The sequence below is a fragment of the Bos taurus genome, chromosome 25, assembly GCF_002263795.3.
Source record: "Bos taurus isolate L1 Dominette 01449 registration number 42190680 breed Hereford chromosome 25, ARS-UCD2.0, whole genome shotgun sequence".
Lineage (NCBI taxonomy): Eukaryota > Metazoa > Chordata > Mammalia > Artiodactyla > Bovidae > Bos > Bos taurus.
The window spans coordinates 39532098-39558585 of NC_037352.1; the positions used below are offsets into that span (position 1 = coordinate 39532098).

Below are 26488 nucleotides of genomic sequence, written 5' to 3' on the forward strand. Positions count from 1 at the left end.
ACTGTCCCCAAGGGTGATTGCTTGCATCGCGATGAAATGAGGGGAAGGAGAAACAAGTTTATATCATGATTGTGGCCGAAAACAGACGGCGGTCCATGACTCCCCTGCCTGTGCGTTGGGAAGAATACCCTCCCCAGTTTGAGGAACCATTACTAAACACCCCTGTTACTGTTCATTCAGGTGGTCCTGGACACAACATACAGTTTTGCAAAGACATGGCCTTCAGGCCACAGGGTCCCTTTCAGACGCTGGCTGCCCTGAGACCAGCCCCTGAGGAAGAACGATGCTTGAGGCGCCCCCTCATCTGACCCAGGTGAGGCCCAGCTCCCGGGCTGTCTCCCAGCAGACGGGGAGGAGGGTGTCATCTCAGTGGTTAGAGCACTTTCCAGGCTGATTTAATTCCTTCAGTAAAAGGGTGAAGAAAATCTCTGGTGCCTTACTTTCAGCTGAATCTGAGCCTGGGTTTTTTGGGGGGGAGAATATTTGCCACAGTCTGGTTAACAAAGATCATGTACAGGAGCTAACCTTGGGTGGCTGACATCTGCTAAGTGGAGAAACATGGCTGAAAGTTTAGACAATCATCAAGAGGTATTTGTTTCTGGGGTTGGGAACCTGGGCACCTCAGCCCCTCAAACATGCCCTCTGAGGGGGCCACCCCAGGGAACCTAGGGCTTCTCAGCAGCTTTGTGCCAACGCCACCAGGAGTGGCCTGAGGCGTCCTGGCCTGGCCCATCCGGCCTTTCAGGCTCACCCCTAACCTGTAAACACTCACTCTGGCTGAAACTGGCCGTAGGGGCACTCTGTGGTCAGAAAACAGCTTTGCTTCATTTTCCTCTGCTGAACCGAGGGGAGAAGGAGTGTTCTGAAAATTAAGTTGAAGATGACCACCGTCCGAAGGGTATGGATGGGGACAGCAAACCTGGGGGGAGGGCGGAGGCATGGCCCCGACGTACCGTCGTCTTTGGTGCGTTCCAGGATGGGGGGCACGCTGGGGACGCCGTTCCCGATGCGGGTGAAGGCCAGCACCTGGAGCTCGTAGAGCACGAACTTGCCCAGGCCCGCCAGGAGCGCCGACTGCGTGTGGTTCCCGCGCACCACGTGGCTCCGGGGCTCGGGGTCCAGGTCTTTGGCCCGGAACAGGATCTGAGCGGCGACACACGAGGGCGGGGAGGGGAGGCAGTGTGTGAGGAGGGGCCTGGGGGGCTCAGGACCCGTCCTCCCCCAGGGCAGCTAGTTGAGGACGTGGGGATCTAATTCCTAACCGCTGGCACTTTTGGGGAAAGAGGGAAGTGCAGCAATTTCCTGGAGACTGGAAGGTGGCTGCAGCGATGACCCAGCCCTCAGCTGGCTGGGTGAACCAGACGCTCAGCTGTAACTGACAGGATTTGAGGTCCCCGGCGGCAGCCCCTAAAACCAGGGCTCGACACAAACACAGAGACATCCCGCTTCTTTTAAAGGAGCCGGCGGCCACTCGGCTGCATGGCTGTTAGGAGGCGGGCCTCCTGCCTCGGAGGACCTGGGGACCCCTGAACCAAGACCCCGCCCCGGGGCTGTTCACTGCCCTCACTGCAGCCGCAGCCGCACTGAGACGGTCCCTCCACGGCCCGCCGGCTCCTCACTCCCAAAGCTCCCCCCGCCGGGAGCTGGCCCGCAGGAGCAGTGGCCGGAAGGCAGTGAAGGGCGGGGGTCGGGAGGGAGGGCTGTCCACGGCCAGGTGGGGCTGTGGGCGCTGCTCTCAGAGCTGGGCTGGGGGTGCTGCATCCAAACGGGCCAGAAGGGAGCTATCAGGATGCCCCGGGGTGGCGGTGGGGCGTGAGGATAGGAGGAAACAGAACGGGATGGAGAAGATGGACGGCCCAAGGAGAGGCCACAGCACATGACATGCGCGGCCTCACGGTCAAAACCAGGAAGGTCCGCCCTGCTGCTGGGGGAGCGGACGGCACAGAACAGGGGGATTTTGAGGGCCTGGGTAAAAGCAGACAGGGCTGGCCCAGAAAGGTCTCCCAGAGAAGCCGGGAGGTGCCAAGCCTCGACGCCAAGGCCAGCCCCCAGGACGGACACGGGTGGTGATGACACCTGCAGACACATGTGTAGGGGCCTCTGGACACGTCCTTGGCATTGTACAAAATCAGCCACCATCGACTAGAGGGAGCAACCGCCGTTCCGCCCATCTTAGGCTCAGAGCGCCTTGCGTGGGCCTGCGTGACGAGGGTGGAGTGACCCTCACCCCAGACAGTGACGAGGGAGATGAGAGGAGGAGGGTGAAGTCCAGGAAACAGGCCAGAGCCAGCGATGCACAGGCCATGCGAGCTCGCCAGCCGGGGAGGCAGGCGGGGAAGGTCACCCGAGCACGTACCTTGTAGCCCAGGATGAGCCCGTTTTGGTCTGGTTCGGGGACCGAGGCCCACGTCAGTAAGATCTGGGTGGAGCTGACGGCCTCGGCTGACACGTTTTCAGGGGCGGCTGAAGGAACTGCAAGGAATGAGTTAAAGAGATTGGCTCCGGAAGTCTAAAGGCTTCTACAAATAAAGGTCTAATTTTTACCCTTCTAATCAAGTTGTCCTTGAAATAGCAATGCACTCTGAGCGTTTTTGCAGTGATCAGATTAAACCTGCAGGGGTATCATGGAAATGTAAATCTCCTTAATATTAGCAACAAATTCCATAAATCCCGGGTATTTAGGAGCTCCATGTTACCCGAGTCCACCCAGAGAGAAAATAAGCTTGTCTGATTCTTATATTAACTGGTGAGAACTGTGGCTTTTATCTCAGACGGAATCCTCACTTTCAGACACAGTTCATGGACCTCTCTAAACGCGGACTTTGTGGGGGACAGGCAGGCGGAGAGGGGAGGAGGGGAGGTTATGATCTGCGCCCGGGGTGGGGGCAGGGGAGCCTTACATGGTGCACCTCTCTGTGGGGAGGGGGTGACAGGAACGACCAAAGCGAGTGTCAGCACCCCCAGCACCTCCTCGGTCGAAAAGGAGAACACGTCAAGTTCACGAAACTCTTGGGCACAGAACACGTGATGGGGCTGTGACACCTTCTCAGTGACCACCCCCAGGACCAGCCTGCCGACTGGCTCACTCGTCCACCCGTCCATCCATTCACTCATGCATCCATGTACTCCCTCACGCGTCCACCCCCTCGCTCATTCACTCACTCACTCGTTCACTCACTCACTCACTCATTCATTCACTCGCTCACTCCCTCATTCACTCGTTCACTCACTCACTCGCTCATTCGCTCATTCACTCATTCGTTCATTCACTCGTTCACTCACTCACTCACTCATTCATTCACTCACTCACTCGTTCACTCGCTCATTCACTCATTCATTCGTTCATTCACTCACTCACTCATTTGTTCCCTTCCTCACTCACTCACTCACTCACTCATTTGTTCTCTTCCACACTCACTCATTCACTCCCTCATACATGAGCACTTCCTTCTTTCTGCTCAGCCATTGTGAAGGCTCCTCTGGTAGTCAGTCTGAAGACAGAAAGTAACGTATTTTTGCACGACGACACTGCTCCCCAACTCTGCTTCCTAGAGCTTCTGTACCAAAGCAATGTGGTCTTTGCTGTGGGTTGAATTGTGCCCCTTCAAGCTCCCATGCTGAGTCCTGACCCTCTGGGCCCAGAATGTGACCTTATTGGGAAATATGGTCCCTGGGATGTAATGGGTCAGATGAGGTCACATGGGGGTGAGGTGGTCTCTATTCCAGCAGGACTGGCATCCCTGTGAGAAGAGATGGACGTGCACGTGGGGAGACCCCCAACCCCTGGCAGGACTGGGTTTGTACTGCCACAGCCGAGGAGCTTCCAGAAGCTGGGAGGGGGAAGGACCGCCTCTCCTGGCACCTCCAGAGGGAGCTCAGCTCTGCTCACATCCCTTTCTCCACCTTCTGGCCTTCAGAGCCTCGAGAGAATACATTTCTGCTGTTTGAAGCCACCACTCTGGGGCACGTGATTACAGCAGCCCCAGGAAACAAGGGGCTGCTGTAATGAAGTCTTTAAGAAAAAAATGACAGGACTCCTGCAGGCCCTGGAGGAGATGCTCTCCGTTGTTGGCCAGCTGGTCCCAGGTGCTCCGCAAGCGGCAGGTTTGGGATGGAGGCGGAGGGGCCAAAGAGGGCCCAGTGGCAGGCCGGGCCTCGAACTAGGCCTGGAAGCACGGCTTTCCTGGCCTGACTGCCTGGGAGGCGGGAACCCCCCAGCCCTTGCCCACTTGCGAGGCTGACTGATGGGCCTCGGAGCCTGACTGATGAGGCTGACTGACGGGCCTCGGAGCCTGACTGACAAGGGGCTGACTGACGGGACTTGGAGCCTAACCGACGAGGCTGACTGACAGGCCTCGGAGCCTGACTGATGAGGCTGACTGACGGGCCTCGGAGCCTGACTGACGAGGCTGACTGACGGGCCTCAGAGCCTGACTGAAGAGGGGCTGACTGACGGGCCTCAGAGCCTGACTGAAGAGGCTGACTGACGGGCCTCAGAGCCTGACTGAAGAGGCTGACTGACGGGCCTCAGAGCCTGACTGAAGAGGCTGACTGACGGGCCTCAGAGCCTGACTGACGAGGGGCTGACTGACGGGCCTTGGAGCCTAACCGATGAGGCTGACTGACGGGCCTCGGAGCCTGACTGACGAGCCTCAGAGCCTGACTGATGGGCCTCAGAGCCTGACTGACCAGGGGCTGACTGACAAGGCTGACTGACGGGCCTTGGAGCCTGACTGACGAGGCTGACTGATGGGCCTCAGAGCGCAGGCGCGAACCAGCTGCCACGTGGGTTGGCCAACGCCCCCACAACACACACACACCGCTGTTGGAGCCTGTCTGTTCCGAGCATGGGGTCCTCCTTCCTGACAGTTCTGGAGAGAAGACGCTGGCCAGCTTACCTGGTCGATTAACTTTTTCTTCCCAACTACGTCAGTAGAGGGTCATTCATTCCATCATTCAGTCATTCAACAAAACACTATAATTCACTTGAGCAGATTTGTGTCACAGGGAGAGAATCTTCCTGGCTTCCAGTGAACTCAGCCCCCTGAAGGGAGCAGGCCGGCCGCACACACCACTCCGAGTCCCCCACCTTCTGCAGGGGCTCCCACGGTGCCACTCGTGTCCTCCGCCCATCAGGGGCTCCCCCTCGGTGTTGTAACTGCCAAGGCAGTTACCAGGACATTGCTGACACATATGCTTATTTAATTAAAAAAAAACAACTGAGCGAGAAGCTGGCACCTTGCGTCAGTTGTGAATTAAAGGTGTCACTTATCATTCAAAGAGAAGGTAAACCTACAATTTTCCGATTTCATTTTCCACTTTATTTAGAGCCAGGTGAGAGGAGCAAGTATACTGTACCCAGACACTAGTGTTAAGTTCTAAATTTCCATTTCTCTGCAAAGAGAGAGGCCATCATCATAGCAACGCAAACTGGCCACCTCTCAATCCTTAATTGTCTCCTGCGGTTCATTTTGGAGACCATAAGTGCCCAGTTCTTATGTAGACCTACATGTAACAGATGACTTCCTAAGACGTGGTAACATGTGCCACCACACACTGGCAGGCCATCCATGTCCCCAGAGAGTGAGGGCAACTGGGCAATTGTGGCAGCTCAGCCTTGGTGCCCAGAATGCAGCTGGGTTCCCAACGAGGAGACAGGCTGAGCAAATGGTAGTGTTCACGATGAAAATTTCAGCCCATTTGAGTCTTACCAGGGAAAACTGCCATTTAGTTACAAAATATTTATGTTCTTAAGATTTTGGGAAAAAACCTTGCACATTACATAAGTTGAGGGAGATTCAACTCCTTTCCAACCTGGTATCTTGAATTTTGAGACAATCCTAGAAACTCCCCTTTCATTAAAAAGAGTACCATTTAAAATGCATTTCCTTCTTTTCTTCTCTCTCCTCTGCAGGGCTTCCCTCTTAGCACCAGCTGTGCCTCATGTAGTGTCTTTGATTTTAAGGGCCTCATTTACCCATATGATATATCATAAGATGTCATGAAACCAGCTCAAGTGCCCATCAAAACCGGACACTTCATGTAAATGTGGCTTGAGTAGTTCTGCGTGGTGCTTCCACGGCTGGCTTTCAGCATGTCTGTGCACAGAGCTTCTTAAAGCATGGACATACAGCTATTGTCACGGAGGTGCTGCGTGTTCCAGAAGGGACCTGCAGGCTTCCTCTCCTCCCAGCTCCCTCCGACCCCATCTGACTCCATCAGCAGCTGTGACTCTCCACCAGCGTGCCCTGGAGACCCCTTCACCCTCTTCATCAGATGCCGTGATGACCTCTGACCTCTGACCACTGTTTTTTGTTGTTGTTGTTCAGTTGCTAAGTCGTGTCTGACTCTCTGTGACCCCATGGACTGCAGCACGCCAGGCTCCCTGTCCTCCACTATCTCCTGGAGTTTGCTCAAACTCATGTCCATTGAGCTGGTAATACCATCCAACCATCTCATCCTCTGTCTGAACACTGGAAGGATGGCTGGAAAGATTTTTACAAAAAGATACTCTCAAGACAGTCATTTTGCCATTGGTCATCTTTGTTGAGTGTTCTTTAAAAACTTATCCCAAAATATTATTTTCCATTTAAAAATTCACTTTTTTCACCTTCACATGATATTTCATTGTTTTCTGAACAAAAGGCTGTGGCTAAGTGCAGAGCTTGAGGTTGAGTTACTTTCTTACAGTTCCTTCAAGATTATTATTCCATTGTCTTCTACCCGCTGTTGTTCTTGAGAAGTTGGTTTCAAATGGTCTTTGCAGGTGAGATGCCCTGGGTCCAAATGTTTTTAAGATATTCTCTTTGGCTCTGGTATTTTGCAGTTGTAGGGCAGTGCAATTTGGTGCAGATTTATTTCTATTTTTCCTGTTCAGGAGTCTTCAGTCTGATACACAGTGTCTTACCTCAACTCTGTAATTTCTGAGCCGTAATCTCTGTGTGTTTCCTCCTCTCATTGCCCTGCCCCTGCCCCTCATCCTTTCTGAATCTCACTGAATGTATGTTGGGCCTTCTCAGTCCAGTCTTTGTCTTTTAACTTCTCTATCATACTTTCAGTGTCAATGTCTCTGTGCTGTATTTTGAGATTTTCACTCATTTTCAGCTTCCAGTTTGGCAATTTTCTCTTTCGCAGTGTCTAACCTACTTATTACCTCAATCATAGTGTTTTACTCAATGATTGTGTTTTGTTTTATTTTTCCCTAAGAAAAACTGTTTTAAATGGTATTTTAATCTCTACTTAGAGTTTTAATGCTTTCTTTTAATAATGAAAGACTTTAATATTTATTTCTAGCTTTAGAATCAACGTTACGTAAACAAGTCAACGTTAGATATGATTTGTGTTTAACACCGTGTAAGATTAAGGTATACGACATAAGACATGAAGAAGACAGGACTCCCCCGGGCTCAGGAAGCCTCTGGGGAAATAGCTCAGTCCTGATGCAGCTAGTTTCCTGTCTCAGACTTCCCACCTTGGTCTCAGCCCTCTTGGGTGGAGGTCAGGAAGGTATTCAGAGCCCGACTTCTAACAGCCCACGTGGTCTAGGGTAACCAGTTCCCTGATACATCAAGTGCTGAACAGCCTGGGTGGGGGTGAGCTGAAGAGCAGAGATGGTCTTTCTTTTCAGGAGAAATCCTCACTATTTCAGACCTTCGGAAAGAGCTGGTTTGTGTGTCTTTAAAGAGTGTCAGCAACACTCTTTTCTGTGTTTCTACAAGCTCAAACCAGGCCAGCAAGGGTCCTGCAAACTGCTGTTGATCAGTCTGGCCATGGAACCTAGAAGATAAGCATTCTGCCAAGTGACCTCTGGAAGCTCTCCTCCCTTCCTGGCAGTAAGCAAAGGGTTGTGAGCTGTCTCCGGGTAGGTGTCAAGAGGCAGAGGCGCCCACCCTTTGCTCATCTCTCCCCTCTGGCCACTGGGTGAGACGGCAGCTAGTCTACAGGACGGCAGAGCCTGGGTCCTCAAATCACCCCATGGAGTCACTAACAGGAACACCCATCTTACGCTGTAAAGAGAAACTCCCATTGTGCGAAAGCAACAGACTTTGAGGGTCTATTTCCTGGGGCAGAGGAAAGTGTCTCAGCACACCACACGCACAACTGTCGGGAGGAATTCCTGAACACTGTGCGTCAAAAAGATCCCATCAGTCTCCGTACGCTCCTACTTCCGAGCACTGGTGGTGAAATCATCCCTAGTTAAAAACAACAACGCAAGTCCAGCCCCTGGGAGAATCCATCATCAAATGCAAAGCAGTGTCACGGGCTCTGAGGCAGGTTGACCTAATTACTCAGGAAAGACACAGTAGGGGGTGTGGGGTGGGTAAGGATGAGTCAGTGAGATACCACCGAGCCTGGGCCCACTCCTCCTCCAGGAGACACGGGAGGGCCCGGAGCCCCGACTCACCCGACTCCCGGGTCCGGCCCCGCACGGCCGCACTCCAGGGCCCGGCACCGATGGCATTGAAGGCCTGCATCTGCAGCTCGTACTCGGTCCACTCCTCCAGCCCCTCGACTGTGAACTCCCGCTCCAGCCGATCACTGATGACTTGGGTCAGCACCGCAGAGGGCAGGTCCGGGCACCAGTACTTAATCCTGTAGCCCACGGACTCGGGGTTCCCGTTGTACTGAGAGTCTGGCAGTGGCTGGAAGCAGACAACAGTCTGTGGTGGGCCCCCGTCTCGGAACCACCCCCCATGAGGGTCCCCAAGCACCAGCCTGTCTTATGGGGCTGAGTCCATGGAACAGCTACTCTGGGGTGAATATTCTTGGACTTTTTCTTTTTAACTTTTCCCTGGAACTTTTCTTCTGTTAATTACAGGAAGCCTTGTCAGTAACTTTAGCTGAACTTAATTTCTTTTAATATATTGTGGCTTAATTTTGTGAGCAAATGTTCTGATTCGATATCAAGCTGGCTCTCTTACAAATACTTCAGACCCCTTCCGTGTCGACCAAGCTTAAGGACTTATAGGTCGAGCCTGTGGGATGGTTGACTTTCTTCCCTGAAGAATATGTCTTGGTTCCAAGAAGCCAGTGGGTAACGCTACTAATTAATAAGACAGCTGGGGATGGTTTGAGATCCAACACTAATTATAGGGTGCGCTACTTCTTGGTTTAATGATGAGATTAGCTTTGACCTGGACAAAGGCAGGAGGAAGCGATGACTAGGCTCCGGGCTCCCCCCAGCACCGCCCCCGACTCACCACCCAGCGGAGCCGCAGGCTAGTCTCGCTGGCAGTACGGACAGTGATGCTGGTGGGGGCCACATCCGGGGGGGCCTGCAGCGTCTGGATGACCCGGGAGGACTGGCTGAAGGGGCCGGCGCCGACGACGTTCGCCTGCCTCATGCGGAACCTGCGGGGAGGGGACGCGGGAAAATGGGAGGAAACAAGGCCCCGCGCCAGTTTCACATGGCACATCACGGGCCTCGGCAGCTCACTTTACGCTGAATGTTTCCCCCTAAAAACGAGTGAATCTTGATTCATCTGCTCTAAACTAGGAAGGATGTTAAAATGAGCGTAGGTTCAATAGCACCTCTCATTAGGTTTTTAAAAAAAAAACCAAAAACCCTCACTTTGGTATTATATTGAAACGGTGCTCTTCACAAAGATATAATTTCCCCTTTTACTCCCTGAATTAGTCATTCTCAGTCTTCTGTTCCCCGGTCACATGAAGTGCATCCATCCTGGCAGAACAGTGAGGCTATCACACCCAGCATCCGAGATAACTGGAAATCCTCTCTCTCCCCTCAATCTTACGGGAAGTCATGGCATCTCAAGCAGCCGCCGACACTCTGTCCTTTGTTTGGGCCAAGGATTTACTGCCTGGATAAGTTTCAGGGTCAAGAGGCAAAGGTTAAATGGCACGTTAAGTGCTTGATTAGTGAAACCCACGCCTCCGGGACCCGGGGAGGGTGAGGCAGGTGTCTCAAGGACGTCTGCTCTTCACACACACAGCACCCTAACAGCCCCAGAGGTGGGGTTCTGTGGAAAAAAGAAAAAAAAAAGACCTACATCTCCAAGCACGTGGGTCTTGGCTACGGAGCCTGATACACCAGCCATGCCTGCTGGCTGCCCGGCCAGCGAAGCTGGTGGAAGGGACGCTGCTGGCCTGGCAGCAGGGACAGTCTCTCTGGGAACGACACTCAACAGCATCTCGTGCCTGGAAAAGCTCAGTTTACTGCTACGGTGGCTGGAAGCGTCTCGCTCGCACGCGTGCAGCTGGGTTTCACCACTGAGGACAGAGGGCCCTGGTGGGTGGCTCTCACCGGTAGTGAGTGTAGGGCGTGAGGTCCGGGATCTCCAGCATCTGGGCATCCGGCTCGTTCTCCTCCTCGCAGAGGGTGACCCACTCCTCCTCGTCCCCGATGGCTCCAACCTGCAGGATGGAGGGCCTGGGACCCGCTGGACCATTTGGGGCTGAGCCCACTGGCCAACCCCTCATGCAGGGGGCATTCAGTCCCGTGAGCGCACACCCCCCACCCCCCGACCTGCGCCTCTGAGCAGGGACCCCTCTGTCCCCACCACTGGGTCTGGGGGTTTCAGTCACCAGCTCGCGGTCAGGGCCTGGGCACACCTGGCCCCGGGGACTCAGACCAAGAGCTTGGGACAGGACCTGCCTTCAGGTCGCCTGTGGACAGGGGACCAGCTGGCAGAGAAGACCTGCCCAGCCCCACGGGGCCCAAGTGGCTGGGTGTCCCCAGAGAGGGTCCAGAGCTGTTTCCCCTGCTGCGCCTCCTGCTTCCACCCTGACCCCTTCTGCCCGAACGCACGCCGAAGACGCCACCACTGGCTGGGCCTCTGGAGGTCCCTGTGCAGGGGACCCGGCTGCTGCCCTGGGAACTAGCTGAGGTGGTAAAACCTGCCTTGGAGCACAGCTGACCCAACACCTTCTGTCCTGAAGCCCGCCTGTCCCTTGTCCTGCGCGATGCTCTGCTGCTGCTTTTAGTCCCTGTCCGTGAGATCCCATCCGGTCAGCTGCCCAGGCGGTGCTCTCAGCCCTTCCAGGACCACCCGGCCTGACCCCGAGCCACACCTCTCCCGATGCCCGTCCTCGTCCGAGTGGCTTCTAGTCCTGCCCGAGCCAGTCTGACCGCCCTGCTTGTGCTGCCTGCCCTGTGGACCAGTGGACCTGACCCCGCAAGACAGCAACAGTGCGGGTGGGGGGCACTGGTCACCAGCTGCCTGGGAAGCCCCCCGCGTTCTCTGCAGGTCCCTGCACCCCGTCCAGGCAGGTGCTGGGCCTGTGCAGGCCTGGGGGGTCGGGGGCCCGGGGACACCTGCAGATGGAAGGCTGTGGGCACGGAGAGCCTCAGGCCAAGTAGGCGGTGCCGAGTTGGGCCGACCAGGGCCCCGTGCAGGCGACACCCCACAGACGGCTTCAGGGACAGCACAGGAAATGCGCTCGCGACGTCTGCAGAGAAACCAAGCTGGCAGGCGGTCACGGGGGTGGGGGGGGGGGATGTGTGTGTGGCATGAGGATTTAGAAGGACCTTGGTGGACTGGAGCATGCAAGACCAGAAGGGGACAGCAAACATGGGTCCGGGCGGCGCGAGTCCCAGAGAAACGAAACACAAAACTCTAACCCTCTCCATTCATAGCGTGAAAGCGGCTCGGCAGGTCCTCCAGCAAACCCAGAACCACCATGCGACCCAGCAACCTCACTTCTGGGTCTACACCCCGAAGAAGTGCAAGCTGGCTCTCCAACCTTTGCGCACACACGTTCATGGACGCTCTGCTCACAGCAGCCCGGCGGGGAGCACGCAAGTGCCCGTCCATGGTCGACAGGGAAACAGTGGTGCAGCCCTAGGACGGACGCTGCCCGGCCACGGAACGGGCGGAGCGCTGACCCCTGCTGCACCGCAGGCGGGCCTTGAAGGCGTGATGCCGAGAGCAACCAGACCCGGAGGCCCCACGCCGCGTGATCCCATCTCATAAAATACCCAGGACAGGTGGACCCGCAGGAGCAGAAAGCAGACGGCTGGGCGCCAGGGCGGGGGAGGTGGGTGCGGCATTGCCTCGGGAGCCTTGAAACATCTCGGCCCAGGTGGGGGTGGAGGCCGGAGTGGAGGCACCAATCCGTGAACCGTACACTTCGACGTGGTCAACTTTATGTTCGCCACAAATTTCACCTCAATGAGAAAACATCAGAAGTGCAAAAGGCGGTGACCAGCCAAGAACATGGTGGGGAAAAGATCCGGATGTCAGAGCGGGTACTGAGCTCAGGGGGCAGCGAAGTGGCGAGCGGCTGGGGGGCAGGGACGTCGGGAGGAGGGCGGCCGGGGTCCAGGGCCTGGCACTCAGGGGCCCAGGTCTCCCCGGCCTTAGCCTGTGACCCCATAGGAGGTGCTGTGGTTTGGCTGTGGGGCTTTAGTTCTGAAGAGTGTAGGGCTGGGGTATCCAAGTCACACTTCCCCTCCTGTCTACCGCTCTTTTTTAAAAGACCTGGATTTGAATGGAGGCCACATCATCGGGGCTCAGGTGGGTGCTTCACGGCCACGTGGACCCGTCGGCCATTCTCCCCATGAGCCCATCTGTTGTGACTCGAGAGCATCACACAGTCTCAACACCCGAACCTCCCCAAAACACGTGCGCTCTCTGCTCTTCTCCACAAAGCCAGCGACGTCCTTAGAATCTGGACTGAAACCGGGCCTTCGAGATGAAGTCCTTGGAATCTGGACCGAAACCAGGCCATAGGGACACCTCCGTGAACAGGACCACGCCGCCCCCAAAACTGGCCACAGAAGGCGACGCCCTAATTCCATGCCCTCCGGCACCTTCCGCGAGCCCGATGCAGGGCTGGTCACGCCCAGGCTCGCTCAGACACGTGCCCGGCAAAGGTTCCCAGTGCTTGCGGGTGAGGGAGCGGCGGGTGGTACGGGGCTCGGGGAGAGCACCCGAGGGGCAGTCTGGAGCCCAGAGAGGCAGGGGGGCCGCGAGCAGATGGCTGCGTCGGGCGTGACGCTGGTCAGAAGGGTGACGCACGGGACCTCCAGGCCTGCGGTTTCTGCAGCTTTGCACCTCAGTTGACAGCGTCTGGGCCGGACCCTGCTGAGCGAGTCAGACGCCATCAGCGGCCTTCAGACAGAGGGGCCTCGGGCGGTGCTCACTCACAGGCCCTGGCCTGCCTCCCGCTCGGGGAACGCGGCGTTCCCGGGCCACGGGTGTGGGCACGGCCGGCCCCGCAGCGGAGCCTCGCAGCGGCAGCAGAAGCCACCTGCCGCACAGTCCGTGTCCTCACTGTCCGCCCACCCTGTCCAGCCCCCCGCAGCGGAGCGTGCCCCACCCCCACCCGCCACCGCCTCCTTCCCGAGGCGCCTTCCCCGCTTGTTGTCCCTCGTCTCACGAGCCCCTGAGAGGGGTTCAGGGTCTGGCTCACCACCAAAGCCCCAACACCCCCACCGGGGTCCAGCCCAAACTCAGGGCCCAACTGGTTGGCTTATTAACATACGGATGAATGTGTTAATACAAACACACGTGCACGATTTCAAAATCAGCGTTGAGACGGGCTGCCTAGCGCTGAGCTCCAAGACCTCGGGGGTGGGGGGTCGAGATTCCGTAACAAGCGGTTTACACGTGGAGTAAAGAGAGGGGGCACTTCTCTGCCAGGAGCCAAGGCCTGTGTTTCCTGCTGGGCTCCTCAGGCTCTCTGCTTAGATTCCAAGACCGTCAGGAAGGAGCGTTCTAGAAGCAACCAGCGCTCACTAATGATAGATAAAACAATCAGAGCTCAACGGGGAACTGGGGTTTTGACAATTTTTTTTTTTGTTTGTTTCTTTTTCTTTTAAAGCTAACAAACAGCACTTTGCAATACTTAGGACGAGAGCAGATATGCCATACATCTCAAATGCTGCTCAGCGGGGGGCAGCCGTGAGCATCCACAGGGAGCCCTGCGTCCTGTGCTGCAGCCCCAGGAGTCGCGGCCTCCTGCATCCTCTGGGTAGGGCTCTGGGCTGCTGTCCCCAACCCCGGCAGGCACTTGGCACCCACGACCCCGGAGGCGGGGCTCCTTCAGACCCGCCTGCCCTTTGAATGCCTGGGGTCCCAGACCCTCCACCCCTGCTGAGTGGGTTTTTCATCAGGGTTGCCAAGTTGCCTGCCCTGGGAAGCCCCTGCCTCTGAGAAGTCAGGTGGAAACCAGCCCGCCGGGCAGAACCTCTGGTGTCCCCGCCACCTGCGGCCCTGATGAGCTCAGCATCCCAGGGGCCGGGGATCGATGGCCACTCAGAAGAGAGGCATTAACCTCATCCACAAGGGGACGGAGAGTGGAGAGGGGGCACGTGGAGCTGAGCTGTGGGCAGGGAGGGGAGAGGAGGAGGGGGCCCTGTTCTTATGCAGAGTGGAGGAGAGAGAAAGCTCCAGAATCCATGCCATGGAAGCCTGCTGAGCTGAACCCCGGAGTCAGCAGGAAAACCTGCCTGTCCAGCAGCCTGTGGTCTGAGCGGCGTCCCCACACCCAGCTGCCCACAGGGGCAGCTGGGGGCATGGAGGAGGTGGGGTCAGATGGGCCGCCCCGCTGCAGCACGACCAGGGCGGGACTCAGACCTGGAAGGGACTCAAGGCCAGTTCCCGAAGCGTCTGGGCAGCCTGCGACCCTAATGAGCTCCCCCGCCCACCCCGCACTGCCCGACACCAGCTTGTGCCGAGGTTCCTGCTGGGAAGCAGCCCTAGGCTGGCTTCCTCCTGACAGTTGGTGATTCATTTACTTTTTAGCTATTTCATATTCTTTCTGTCTTCAGAAGCAGGAGGATTGTGATGTGACCGTTCCAGAGGCTCAGGGCTTTGTCCCCAGCCCCCGCACCAGTGAACAGCCCTGGCGACCGCAGATTCCAGCCCGGCTCACTGCCCTGGTCCCACGGATGGCCCAGGGCCTTCTCCGCTGCCCAGCCTCCCTTCTCTTACTTCCCCCGGGTGCTGGAGTTTCTACCACTTTATTCACACTCCCTCTGAAATATCCTCCTAGGAACCAGTTTTCCATAAAGTTCCCCCGTCCCAAGAAGAGGCTTCTCCTGGAAGCCACTCTGGACCCAGGACTGTCCCTGCACTGGGGGCCCCTGGGGGCCTGCCTTCCTTGAGTCTGTAGACCCACTGTGTGTGGCCTGAGCCCCCCACCCAAGAGCTGCTCTATGACTCGGGGTGGGGAGGGAGGTGTGGGACCAGCCTCAGCCCTTCCCTCTGCATCTCCCTGGAGCTACCAAGGGAGCCGGGCACCCAGCTCCCACTCAGCCCTCACGTGAAGCTGGCTTCCCACCGTCCTCCACGAGCGTTGGGGGGATGGTTCTGTGTCCGTCGCTTCTCTCACTTACACACCCCCTCTCTAGGGCAAACAGGACTGCCCGCATCTCCATGCACTCTGCGCGGTGTCGTACCACTTGCTAAGACCCCGAGATGCCGGCGAGGGTTGGGCGCCATCACTGATGAAGTGCGGTGGGGTGGGAGTCTGAGGGGCTGGGAAAGGGGTAGGAACCCGAGAAGCCGCGCCTCCTGCTCATGTGATGCGGGAACCTGGCCTTGGAGTGGCGACCACAGGACAGCCCCGAAGGCCCACCGGGAGACGCTGATGGGGCAAGCATGCAAAGTGCTGGGACACCCTGGCTCGAGCTCAGAGACCGGGAAACTCAGGTTCTCAGGAGCACAGCCCCCTCAGCAAGGCCTTGCAGGCCTCACATCGGCTCCCTCCTCCCCTCCGGTGCCTGCTCCCATCACTGCCTGCTCAAGCCCAGCCGCCCAACCACGCTGCGGCTCAGCCTTCCCCGCGTGTACCAGCCACAGCTCTCGCTCTGTATCGAAGACCCGGACACTGGGGCCTTGCCGACCCTGCAGGGACCGCCCCTCCCCAGGCAGCTGGGTCCTAAAGACAGTAAACAGCTCAGCCGCGAGCACACCTCCCTGTGCAAACCAGCCAACCCAGAGCCCGCCGCCCACCCCTCCTCCACTGGCTCCCAGCCTCTGGGCCACCATCCACCTGTCCTCTCCACCCTGGGCAGGTTTCACGCAATGGGGACGGGCCCTGTGCCCTGGAGCCTGTGGGAAAGATACAGACCAACCAGTCCTCAGCTGCCCACCCCGCCTTGTCCACTCCACCCACAGAAACCTCAGTGAGGTCTCTGGTCCACACTGACCCGCCCTCCCTCTGCCTCCAGCCGCCCTGGGGTCTCCCCGTGCGGCCCTGCCTGGCATCCGTGCCCCCTCCTCTCGGGAACTGTGAGTAACAAACGATCTTTCCAGGCAGACATCTCCTGACCCCTGGCTTCACTCTACCCAAATAATAATAAAATTTCCATTTTAGAACAACTGGGGGCCATGCGCCTGTCACTCTGCTATTTTCTCTGCTTGGAGTGTCCTGCTCCCCATCAAACTACAATAAGTTCACCTCCTACGTGGAGCCCTCCTTGATTATCCCACTCTGTTACCCATTTTCTTTCCAAGGCTGTCTTGGCAATGGTTTTTTTTTTTTTTCATAACAGTTCTCACAAGCCTCATTTTATTATTACATCTCAATCATTCCTCATACCCCCTCCCCCAGTTGTGGGTTTCTAGAGGTGGGGACTGAAAGCTTTCCGTCTTTGTAATCTAGCATGTGGCATGAGTCTGGAGACCAATGTGACAGGAGGGGCTCAATACGTGTTTGCTGGATGAATGGATGACTGGAAGAAGCAAATAGAAAACCTAATGATGGGAAAAATGAAACATATAGGCAAATCTAAAATCTCAACAAGAGAATTAGGATGAAAGAATCTGAGCGGTTCTCAAAAAGAACAGGAAAACATAACTCCCGTAAAACTTAATTCAGTCTGACAGGGGTGATTTATACGGACGTTGACCTCTGTTTCTTGAAAGTGACGTTTGTCGTAAAGCGCTTCCCTCGGTCGTGCTTGAGTTGCCCCTTAGGCTGCAGTGTCTCCTCCTCCTGTGGTATGTTAAAAAGTCCCGTAATAGGAACTAAAAGCACCTGATAGACGTAACGAACAAAAAGCCACTTCAAACCACTCATCTTGTGCAGTCTTCCCACACAAGTCGAGGAATAAGAGCAAAGTCCTCACAAGGGTGTTACTATGGACAATCAAGCAAACAATAAACACTGTGAAATACCCGCGTGTGCACGCCATTGCCACCCATCCCCGCGGCACGCACGCGCTCGGGCAGAGGCGTCACACCGGCACCGAGCTGTCCCCATCTCGGCAACTCTACCTGATGGCCGAGCCACTCCTGAAGGAGCCGTCAGTGACGACAGCCCTCGTATGCACACGTGACAGACTGCTCAGGAAAAATGCTGCTCTTTTCCTTCCTATTATGAGAAAGAGACTCCACCACAGTGAAGGCTTAGACAACTGAAATGTTGCAGCCCCTTGTCGGGAGGGCCGCAGACAGCACTGACACCACCCATGATGAGGGAAGGAGGAGATAAAATCAGCGATTAGAAATCCCCAACTCCAGAGCTCGAGGGGATGAGACGAAGGACATCTGACCTGTGACCCTGCCATAGACAGAGCACGCCGTGGGAGGTGGCAGGCAGCCAGGTGGATGGATACACAGGCAAAGGATGGACAGTCTCCTGGGCCGGATGTGGCCTGGTCCTGGTTCCATGTGAATAGACTCCTCCACGAGCTCCTGGACGCTCTGGACGCTCAGCTGACTCAAGCCGGGCCGGCTTCCGGCCGCGGGAGCTGCTCCTCCCGACCAGCACCCCTCCTCCCCCGCCAGGGACGCGGGCCACCTCGGGTCTCTGACCGGAGACCATGGAAGTCCAGCACCTCCCGAGCCGAGCGTCAGCAGGACGCTGCCCTCGGGTGGGCAGGTGGGCCTGGCCTGGCCTGGCAGCTGGCTTGACGGCAGTACTTTCCGGGCCGAGCTGTGCATTCTGCACAGCCCATCCCGGGAGCACTCCCAGGGCAAGGACAGTCGTTCCTTGGAGCCACGCTGCCGCAGGCTGCTCTCTTTGAGTCCAAACACTTGCCTTGACTTGCACAGTTTTCTCATCTGCTTGTGTTTATTAAGTGCTCAGTACATACAAGCAGGCATGGAGGCTCTCAACGCGGTGTCCTTCTCCCAGCGTTATCCTGAGGTAGCCAAGCCCCCGAGGCCACAGGACTCGTCTAGCTTTCTCTGGGGAAGCGTGTCGGCCATCAGGAGAGGAAACAAAGCCTGGATCCACCTCGGGGGGGGGGGGGTGGTAGGGGGAGACAGAGCCTCCGTCCAGCCCCCACCTTCTTTGCGGGAGGAAGGTGGGTCTCCACCGGCCAGCCCTGTGCCCCACCGACTGCCTCGGGCCTCTGCGGGCACCCTGCCCGGGGGCCCCAGGCACCGGCCCTCCACCCCAGCTCCTCTTTAGTTACAGAGACCAGCACTCAGAGGCCATGCTGTGTTTTATGAGCATATAACGCTCCCTGAAACCGTTCCCGTTGAGAAAATGGCTACTATTATGCACAAATACACACTAAGTGAGCTTTTTTTTTCTTTCCTCTTTCCGATGGAAACAGTTTTTATCTGCACCCAGGCGCTACCACCAGCATCTTCATGGCAGAAAACCATGCTCAGAGCAGGCTTGGGAGCAGCTGGGGTGACTCTGGCTATTAGAGCTCAGCCCACGGCTGTGATGGGGGGTGGGTGCAGGGGCTCCGGGCGGGTGGGCAGGCGGGCGCGGGAGCAGGGAAAACACGTGCCGTCTGCAGTCTCTCCTCTCCTGGTGTGCCGTGAAAATGTGGGAAGAGAGGTTGTGCTCACTTTCCAGTCAAAGGTTACTGATTAAGTGAAGCATTACAGGGCCAGAGTTACCTGGGAAAACGGCTGTTTACAATTTTATTAACCCACATCTGGGCATCAGCTTATTTCAGGGCCTTTCAAGGGGGCTCCTCCCCCTTGATGATGACCCCAATGATGAGGGTCTTTGATTCCACAGTTCACCGGCAACAACCCCAAGGACGCAACCTTCTCGGCACACTTAAAAAACGGTCAGAATTCAAAAGAAACTTCTGCAAAGATATGGATCAGAGGAAGAAGAGCAGAGGCTGTCCCATCATGAAGCGATTGGCGTAGCCTGGTCCTTGCTCCCAGAGGCTGCCCGGCTGCCCTCTGCCCTCCCTGGCCAGCAGCCGTGGTCCCTGTGGGGTGGGCCAGGATGCCATCCCCTCTGTGGACCTCCACAGCCACCTGAGTGGACTCAGGCCTCCTTCCTCAGCCAGCACCCTGAGCAAGCCTCTATAAATCACCCCCCTGCCTTCCACGCGATGAATCGCTAAGTGGCCCACCTGCCCCTGAGTCTCATTACTCCGGGGATCCCAGCCCGAGGCCAGGCACAGGGCAGGAGGCGCTGACCGCTTCTCAGATGAGCAGCTGGGTGAGTGCAGAGAGCAGCTGCCTGGGCTTGACCCACATCCATGCGAAGGGAATGAGGTGTGGAATGTTTCAGAAGGCTTCATATACCCCACTCATGGTCTCCAGGGCGCCAGTACGCTGAGTTTAGGAAGTGTGGAGCCTGCCTGGGCCAAAGAATGTGCCCAGACATTCTCAGAGGAATGGCGGGGGTGCACCGAGGCTTCCTGGGGGGCAGTGTGACGTGGACATGGGCTCCCCCTGTCCTGAGGCACTGACGGGCTTCTCAGAGGAGACTCTGCTCGTAAAGTCTCGTGTCCACAGAACACGGAGCCATGCACTTCCAGGATATGCAAACATGCCCACACATCCCGACGCTCCAGCAGCCCGCGAGACGGCTGCTGTCAGTCCTGCTCTGCCACAAAAGCACCTGAGCAGACGACTCACCAAGAGCCGCCCAGCCGGGAGGGCGGAGCGGGGGCTCCAGGCCCAGCCTCTCTGGTCCCGAGGCCTGTGCTGACAGCCTCTGCATCACCAACAGTGTCGTTCTGCACACCATGTGTCCTCGGGGGCCTTGTCCGCGGCCCCTCCCCCGGGGTGAGTCGGAGGGTGATATGTGGAAGGTGATGACGGCCAGGAAGGCGGTTCTGATACAGGAGAGGGGTGATGGGGCCTCTCGAAAGGTCTCAGAGGCTGCGGGTCTGTTCACTCCCCGGACGGGGCCACGTGTGTATTAGCAGATGAGCAGGGTGGGTCAGAGTGCATTCTGCCTTCAGTCTGAGATAACTGAACACCAGCCTAGCAATGAAGGGCCTTCCAAGACCTTAAAGAGATGCCTATTCCTTCATTACTATTATTTTTTTTTCCCACTGTGCTGGGTCTTCGCTGCTGCACGGCTTTCTCTAGTTCTGGCGAGTGGGGCTACTCTCTAGATGTGGTGTGTGAACTTTGCGCTGTGGCGGCTTCTCTTGTTGTAGGGCATGGACTCTAGAGCATGGGCTTGGCCCACAGGCTTCGGTGCTCCGCAGCATGTGGGATCTTCCCGGATCAGGGATCAAACCCACGTCTCCTGCATTGGCAGGCGGATTCTTTACCCCTGAGCCACCAGGGAAGCCCCCTTCATTGAGTTTTGAATGGACCCCCTGCTGTAACATGCCTTCGAGGCTACTTAGGAGCAGTTCATAAATAAATGTAGGATTCGTTTGCCCCAAAGTGGACATCCATGCTAACCTTTGCCACATCATTGTGAGATTTTCTTGGGATAACTTAGTATATGAATGAAAACCAGTTCTGACTAATTCAATCAACAGGATGGATGAGCACAGCACACACCCGTGGCCGTCTGCTGACGGAGTCGGTGCAGAGGATTGAGGAGCGTGGTGTCTCGTCCGCCAGGCAGGAGGGGCATCACAGAGGCCGAGTGTGTGTCAGCTCTAGGACGGGGGTGGCTCAGGGCGCCCCAGGCACCAAGTGATGAAATGTCAACACTTATCCTCCAGTCTCCTCTTGGCCAGGAAAAGTCTGTAATCCTTTCCCCTGTGGGTTGGATCCAAGTTTCTTTTTATAGATGAACATTTACTCGCTAGGAACATTGAAACACAAATGGTTCGGATAACGAGTTTCAAGGGAAAACATTTCCTTTCTGCTTTTGAAGTTCCAACCGTCTGTACTACCAGAATTTTCAGACTTGCTGAGTTAATATTAAAATATTTTAGACAAACTATTTTGGAGGGACTTCCAGTTCTGAAGATTCGGCAGACAGATAACCTCCCATCTGAGAGCCAGAGCAGAGCTGGACAGAGTGTAAGAGACACATGAGCAATGCACAGCTGAGCGTACGGGGGAGAAAGGTATGTGCCTGGAGGCCAACAGAGTGGGAAGTGAGGCAGCGGGCACACTGGCTGTGAAATCTAAGCAAGCGCTGACTGTGGGAAAAGATGCCAATAGGCATCACAGCCTTTGGAGATACAGGAAAGAAGGTGGGACTGAAATGCTGGGCACAAGTATGACTCCACTGGAATTAAGAATTTTAGAATCTTGTATCACTGGGAGGAAGAGAGAGATAATGGCTAACTTTAGATTTTGATAGCTTAAGTTTGCAAAGGTTTCAGGGCCGCCTTCACTCTTCCTTCCAGAAGCATAGTGCAAAGGAGCCCAGTCAGGAAGGTGGGCAGAGAAAGTGTCCAAGCAGGGTGGTCATCTCAGAGGATCGGCCACACACGGGGGATTCAGCAAGAAAGTAAATAGAATGAGAGCACCGGGGGAAAAGTCAGGCTGGCGGCAGTGTGGGAGTGGATGAGTGAAGGGTGGTGCTGAACTGCGTGCATCCCTGGTGGCTCAGATCACAAGGAATCCGCCTGCAATGTGGGAGGCTTCATCCCTGGGTCGGGAAGAGCCCCTGGAGAAGGGAACGGCTGCCTGCTCCAGTATTCTTGCTTGGAGAATCCCACGGACAGAGGAGCCTGGCGGGCTACAGTCCATGGGGTGGCAAAGAGTTGAACACAACTGAGCTACTAACACTCACACGTGCGCACGCACACACACACACACACACACACACACACACACACACACACTGAACTGTATTTGGAGGTGCTGCTGTGAGCCAGTGCGTCTCAGCTTATGTAGACAGACACACAGACCCGGGGGCAGACCTGTGAGCAGGGTCTCGGAGAAGTGACACCCCAGGAGCCGTGAGCACATCCAGCGCCCAGGTCTTGGTTTCTAAATACCACTTTCTGCAGAAAAGATCCAAAGTTCCTCAGATAAATGGCTGAGAAAGAAAAGGAAGGAGTGAGATGAGCTAGAACATCTCGTGCCAGAAAGTAAGGAGGGCCTTGGAATAACCGGAACTTGTGAAAAGGACACAGAAGCCAGCTGGAGGGAGGGCCTCGCGCACTGACAAAGTAATGATCGAAACGGATTATAATCTGTCATGTAAAATAGGAAGCCATGAGTCCACACTGAGGTAAACAAACAAGTGAGATGAGAAAGCTTAAAAAAAAAGCAAAACAATAAAAGTCCAGTCAATAAATGTAGAAGAAACGATTGAATTAGAAAGGTCACAATTGGGTGCCTCATTATACTAATTAATTCTACAAGACCTAATCAGGGAATGATTCTCTAGGAGGTGAGTGGAACGGAGAATGAGGTTTTCACACAATCTGGAAGCATCTCCCACAGAATACTCACTCATCGTGCAGGGGAGAGAATCGGGTGGGCAAAACCAGGTCCACCACAGACGGGCCTTTCCACGTCCCACTACGCACAGCAGGGTGCAGTGCAAAGCGTCAGCACCACCTTGGTGACATTCTGACCAAAGGTGCATAATCTGGGTCTAATCGTGAAGAAATACATGGATCCAAATTGAGCGATATTCTAGGAAATGAATGGCCTGTGATCTTTGACAATGTCAAAGTCAAGAAAGTCGAGGAACGACCGAGGAACTAGTACAGGTGACTGGGAAGGACGGACAGGGCAGCCAGGCGTGGCGCACGGTCCCAGGCTGGGGCTTGTTGCCACCGAGGACAGACAGGACAGCCAGGCGTGGCGCGCGGCCCTGGGCTGGGGCTTGTTGCCACCGAGGACATTTAGGCACAACTGACAAGACTCAGATGGAGAGTTTGGGTGGGTGGAGGGCTGTTTCTTTGTGGTATTCTAGCAACTTTTATGCAGTTTTGAAATATTTTCAAGGTGAAAGGTAAACATGAATTCAGGGCAGTGCCAAACTTTTAAGAAGTGGCTACAGGCTGATGGTGAGCTGGCGGTGAGCACTCTGAGCTGTGGACCTGCCCTGCTGGGGCTGCTCTGAGATGCTGGGTGCAGCCTGGGGAAGCGGCAGGGAGCCTGCCCGGATCGTCCTCCTCAGGGAACCAGAGCCTCAGAACCTCCAGGCAGAGACCTGAGAAGAGGCTAGATCACTGACACAGCCCCTCCAGGCCCCGCGCAGGGGCCCCCAAGACAGGACCCGAGCAGGAGACATGGTAGCTCTTAACCTGCTGTGTCTCCCGGGGGACCTACATCATCTTGTTCATGTACAAATGGGAAGGTGCCTGGACCTCAGGCCTGGAGATGCTCATGAAGTGATTTGTGTGTGTGTGTGTGGGGGGGGTCTGGGTGCTAAAATCTGCCCACCCGCTAATGCACAGCTGGGATGGAGAACCCCAGGAATCTTAGGAAGATGATCTCCAGGTTCCTGTCTGTGCTGGCGAGGTCGGGGTGTCAGCACCCCTGCCTCTCACCTCCCCCTTCAGAGCAATCACAACATTATTTATGAAAACTGGTGAGAAAGTAAGCTCGATTTTCAGAGCCAGACCAACAGCCAGAAAAGGCCAAGTTCACTTATGAACATGGACACAAAAATCTTAAACCCAAATTGAATCAAACACTATAAACATCAAATTGTGTTTATCTCAGAAACACTGGGACTGGCGAACATTAGAACATCAACCTAAATCATCTTTCCAACAGACAAAAGATGAAAAAACACGAACAACTTGATAGATGCAAGACACAGTTTGACAAAATTACACTTCTTTATGATTTTTTTTTTAATCCCAAAATTCCCCAAAGCAACTCCTAGCAAAGCAGGATTAGAAAAGAATTGTCTTAACCCAATATAAGCTAGCTGTAAAAACAAAATACCAAAAATTCCCCACAAAACCAACCATAAATGTTGTAAATGTCAGGCTTGATAATAAAACCTTAACCGAATTTCTTTAAAGTTAGTAATAAAACAAAGGTTGTTCTATCACTGCTGTGATTCAATATGATACGGGGGATCCAGACCGTCCATTGAGAACAATCAATAAAAAGAAACAAAACAGAAAGAAAGGATATGAAGGTTTCAAAGGAAGAAATAAAACTGTCAGTGGTAGCAGGTGACGTGACTTCTTTACAGAAACGACCGAAGAATTAACAAACTAACGAGAGATTCTGGGAGCTTTGGGTCGTGAGGCCCTAATGCTGGGCTGGGCTAGGACACAGCCGTAGCCTCAGGTCAGCACCGGGGGCCAGGCAGCTCGGGCCGCCTCCGTTCCTGGGCTGAGCTGTGCGATTCAGTCCCTCTGGTCTTGTCTGCAGGAAGGGGTCACAGTGACTCCTCACAGTCAGTACGAGGATTAAATGAGTGAATGTGGAAAAGCGCTCAGAACACATTTGTTTTGTCGCTCAGTCACGTCTGACTCTCTGCGACCCCATGGACTGTAGCCCGTCAGCCTCCTCTGTCCACGGAGTTCTCCAGGCAAGAATACTGGAGTGGGTTGCCATATCGTCCTCCAGGGGATCTTCCTGACCCAGGGATCAAACCCACAGCTCCTGCGTTGCAGGCAGATTCTTTACCATCTGAGCCATCAGGAAAGCCCACGAATACTGGGGTGGGTAGCCTATTCCTTTTCCAGGGGATCTTTCTAACCCACCCAGGAATCGAACCGGGATCTCCTGCATTGCAGGCCGATTCTTCACCAGCTGAGCTACCAGGGAAGCCCAAGAACACATGAGAGTTCATTAAATTAAAAAAATAAAATTCCAAAATCAACTGTGATCCTACAGGCCAGCAACAGTCAGAAAAAGCCATTTCAGATGCACTGCTGCTGCTGCTAAGTCGCTTCTGTTGTGTCCGACTCTGTGCGACCCCAGAGACGGCAGCCCACCAGGCTCCCCCGTCCCTGGGATTCTCCAGGCAAGAACACTGGAGTGGGTTGCCATTTCCTTCTCCAATGCATGAAAGTGAAAAGTCAAAGTGCACAGACGCCCATTAATCCTCATGCCGGCCTTGCGATGGCACTGCTGACCCTGTTTATAGGTGAGCACCCTGAAGCTGGCACAGGAGTTAAACATGCCCAGGACCCCGGAGCTGGGAAAGGGGGCAGGAAAAGGGGGCCAGGGCGGCTGGTACAAAGTCCACATTCTTCCTATCATGGCTTTCGGGGCACACTGATTTCCCCCCAGCTGCCCTGCCTTTTGAGGAGCAGAGTGAAGGTAAGAAGAGAGAGCCCAGTGCTTTTCCTAAGAAGGAAACACCCGATGAAAACAGACGGATGGTGGAAAGACATGCTGTGTTCGTGGATGGAAAGACTCGACGTCACGAGACGTGAGGAAGGTGAGAAAAACGCCACCTAAGTCAGGCAGTGTGCGGGCGTGTGCGCGCGCCTGCGTGTGTGTGATGGTGGGGGTGGTGAAGACCTCACCACACACTGAAACACATTTTGAAGTCTTGCTAATTAAACAATGTGCAGCTACTTCATGAACAGCCAGACTAATAGAACAGAATAAAGATTTCAGAAACAGACCCACGTGCTCATGGGAATTTAATGCTACAAATGAGGAGGGGGGAAAAATGGACTTCTTAATAGACAGCTTTGAGACAATTACACAGCTGCTTGCAAAATCATAAAATATGGATTCATATCATTCATATAAAAGAACAAATTCCAAATGGATGGAGACCTAAATGCAAACATGAAATCACAGAAGTGGTGGTAAAAACTGGATGAATTCCTTTATGATCTGAGAATGAGGAAAGCTGTTCTATCTAAGGCCTCTACGTTCAAATGCTTGCAAGAAAAGATTGATAAATTAAACTTCAATTTTTTTTCGCATGGCAAAAAATTCTATACATAGTTGACAGAAATGCAACATGTATGATCTGCAGCAGAAAGCTTTGGTAACGTCTAGAAAGTTTACACTCCCTGTTGGTCCCGAAATCCCATTCCTAGGGATGGAGCCGAGACTCAGCCGCATAAACACAGAAGGAGTGTGCGAAAGTCTGAGAGCAGCCTTTAGGTGGAAGAAGGCCCCCTGCAAGCGTCTCCCCTAACCCGGAGGTCCACGCCCTGAACCCTGGGGCCTGCAGGCAGGTCACCCCACATAGAGGGACTCTGCAGATGTGACTAAGGTTAAGAGCCTTGAAATAGGGAGATTATCCTGGATTATCTGGGTGGGTCTAATCGACCCTGAAAATGCAAGAGAGAGGCGGGAGAGTGGGTCAGGGAGAGAGACGAAAGAGACAGTGGCAGCCTGAGAAGGACCTGCCCCTCCACCGCTGGCTCTGCAGGTGGAGAAAGGAACGTGGGGACTCTTGGAGCTGGGGATAATGATGCCTGGCTCGTCCCAGGACCTCAGCAAGTGGGCGCTGCCAATAGCCTGGACAAGCGAGGGGAGCGGGGAGATGGTGGTCTCCC

General features: G+C 55.1%; 1 protein-coding gene across 5 annotated transcripts in view; it reads right to left on the reverse strand.

Moving 5' to 3' along the window:
• Positions 1-26488, reverse strand: part of SDK1 (sidekick cell adhesion molecule 1) — a 746454-nt gene that overhangs the window by 79541 nt on the left and 640425 nt on the right. For all 5 annotated transcript variants that reach the window (XM_024985294.2, XM_059881632.1, XM_059881629.1 and 2 more), the window contains 5 exons: positions 10265-10374; positions 9201-9351; positions 8405-8642; positions 2357-2472; positions 954-1143 (listed from right to left, as the gene is read on the reverse strand). In XM_024985294.2, coding sequence (XP_024841062.1) covers positions 954-1143; positions 2357-2472; positions 8405-8642; positions 9201-9351; positions 10265-10374 — 805 coding nt within the window. The remainder of the gene's footprint in view (positions 1-953; positions 1144-2356; positions 2473-8404; positions 8643-9200; positions 9352-10264; positions 10375-26488) is intronic.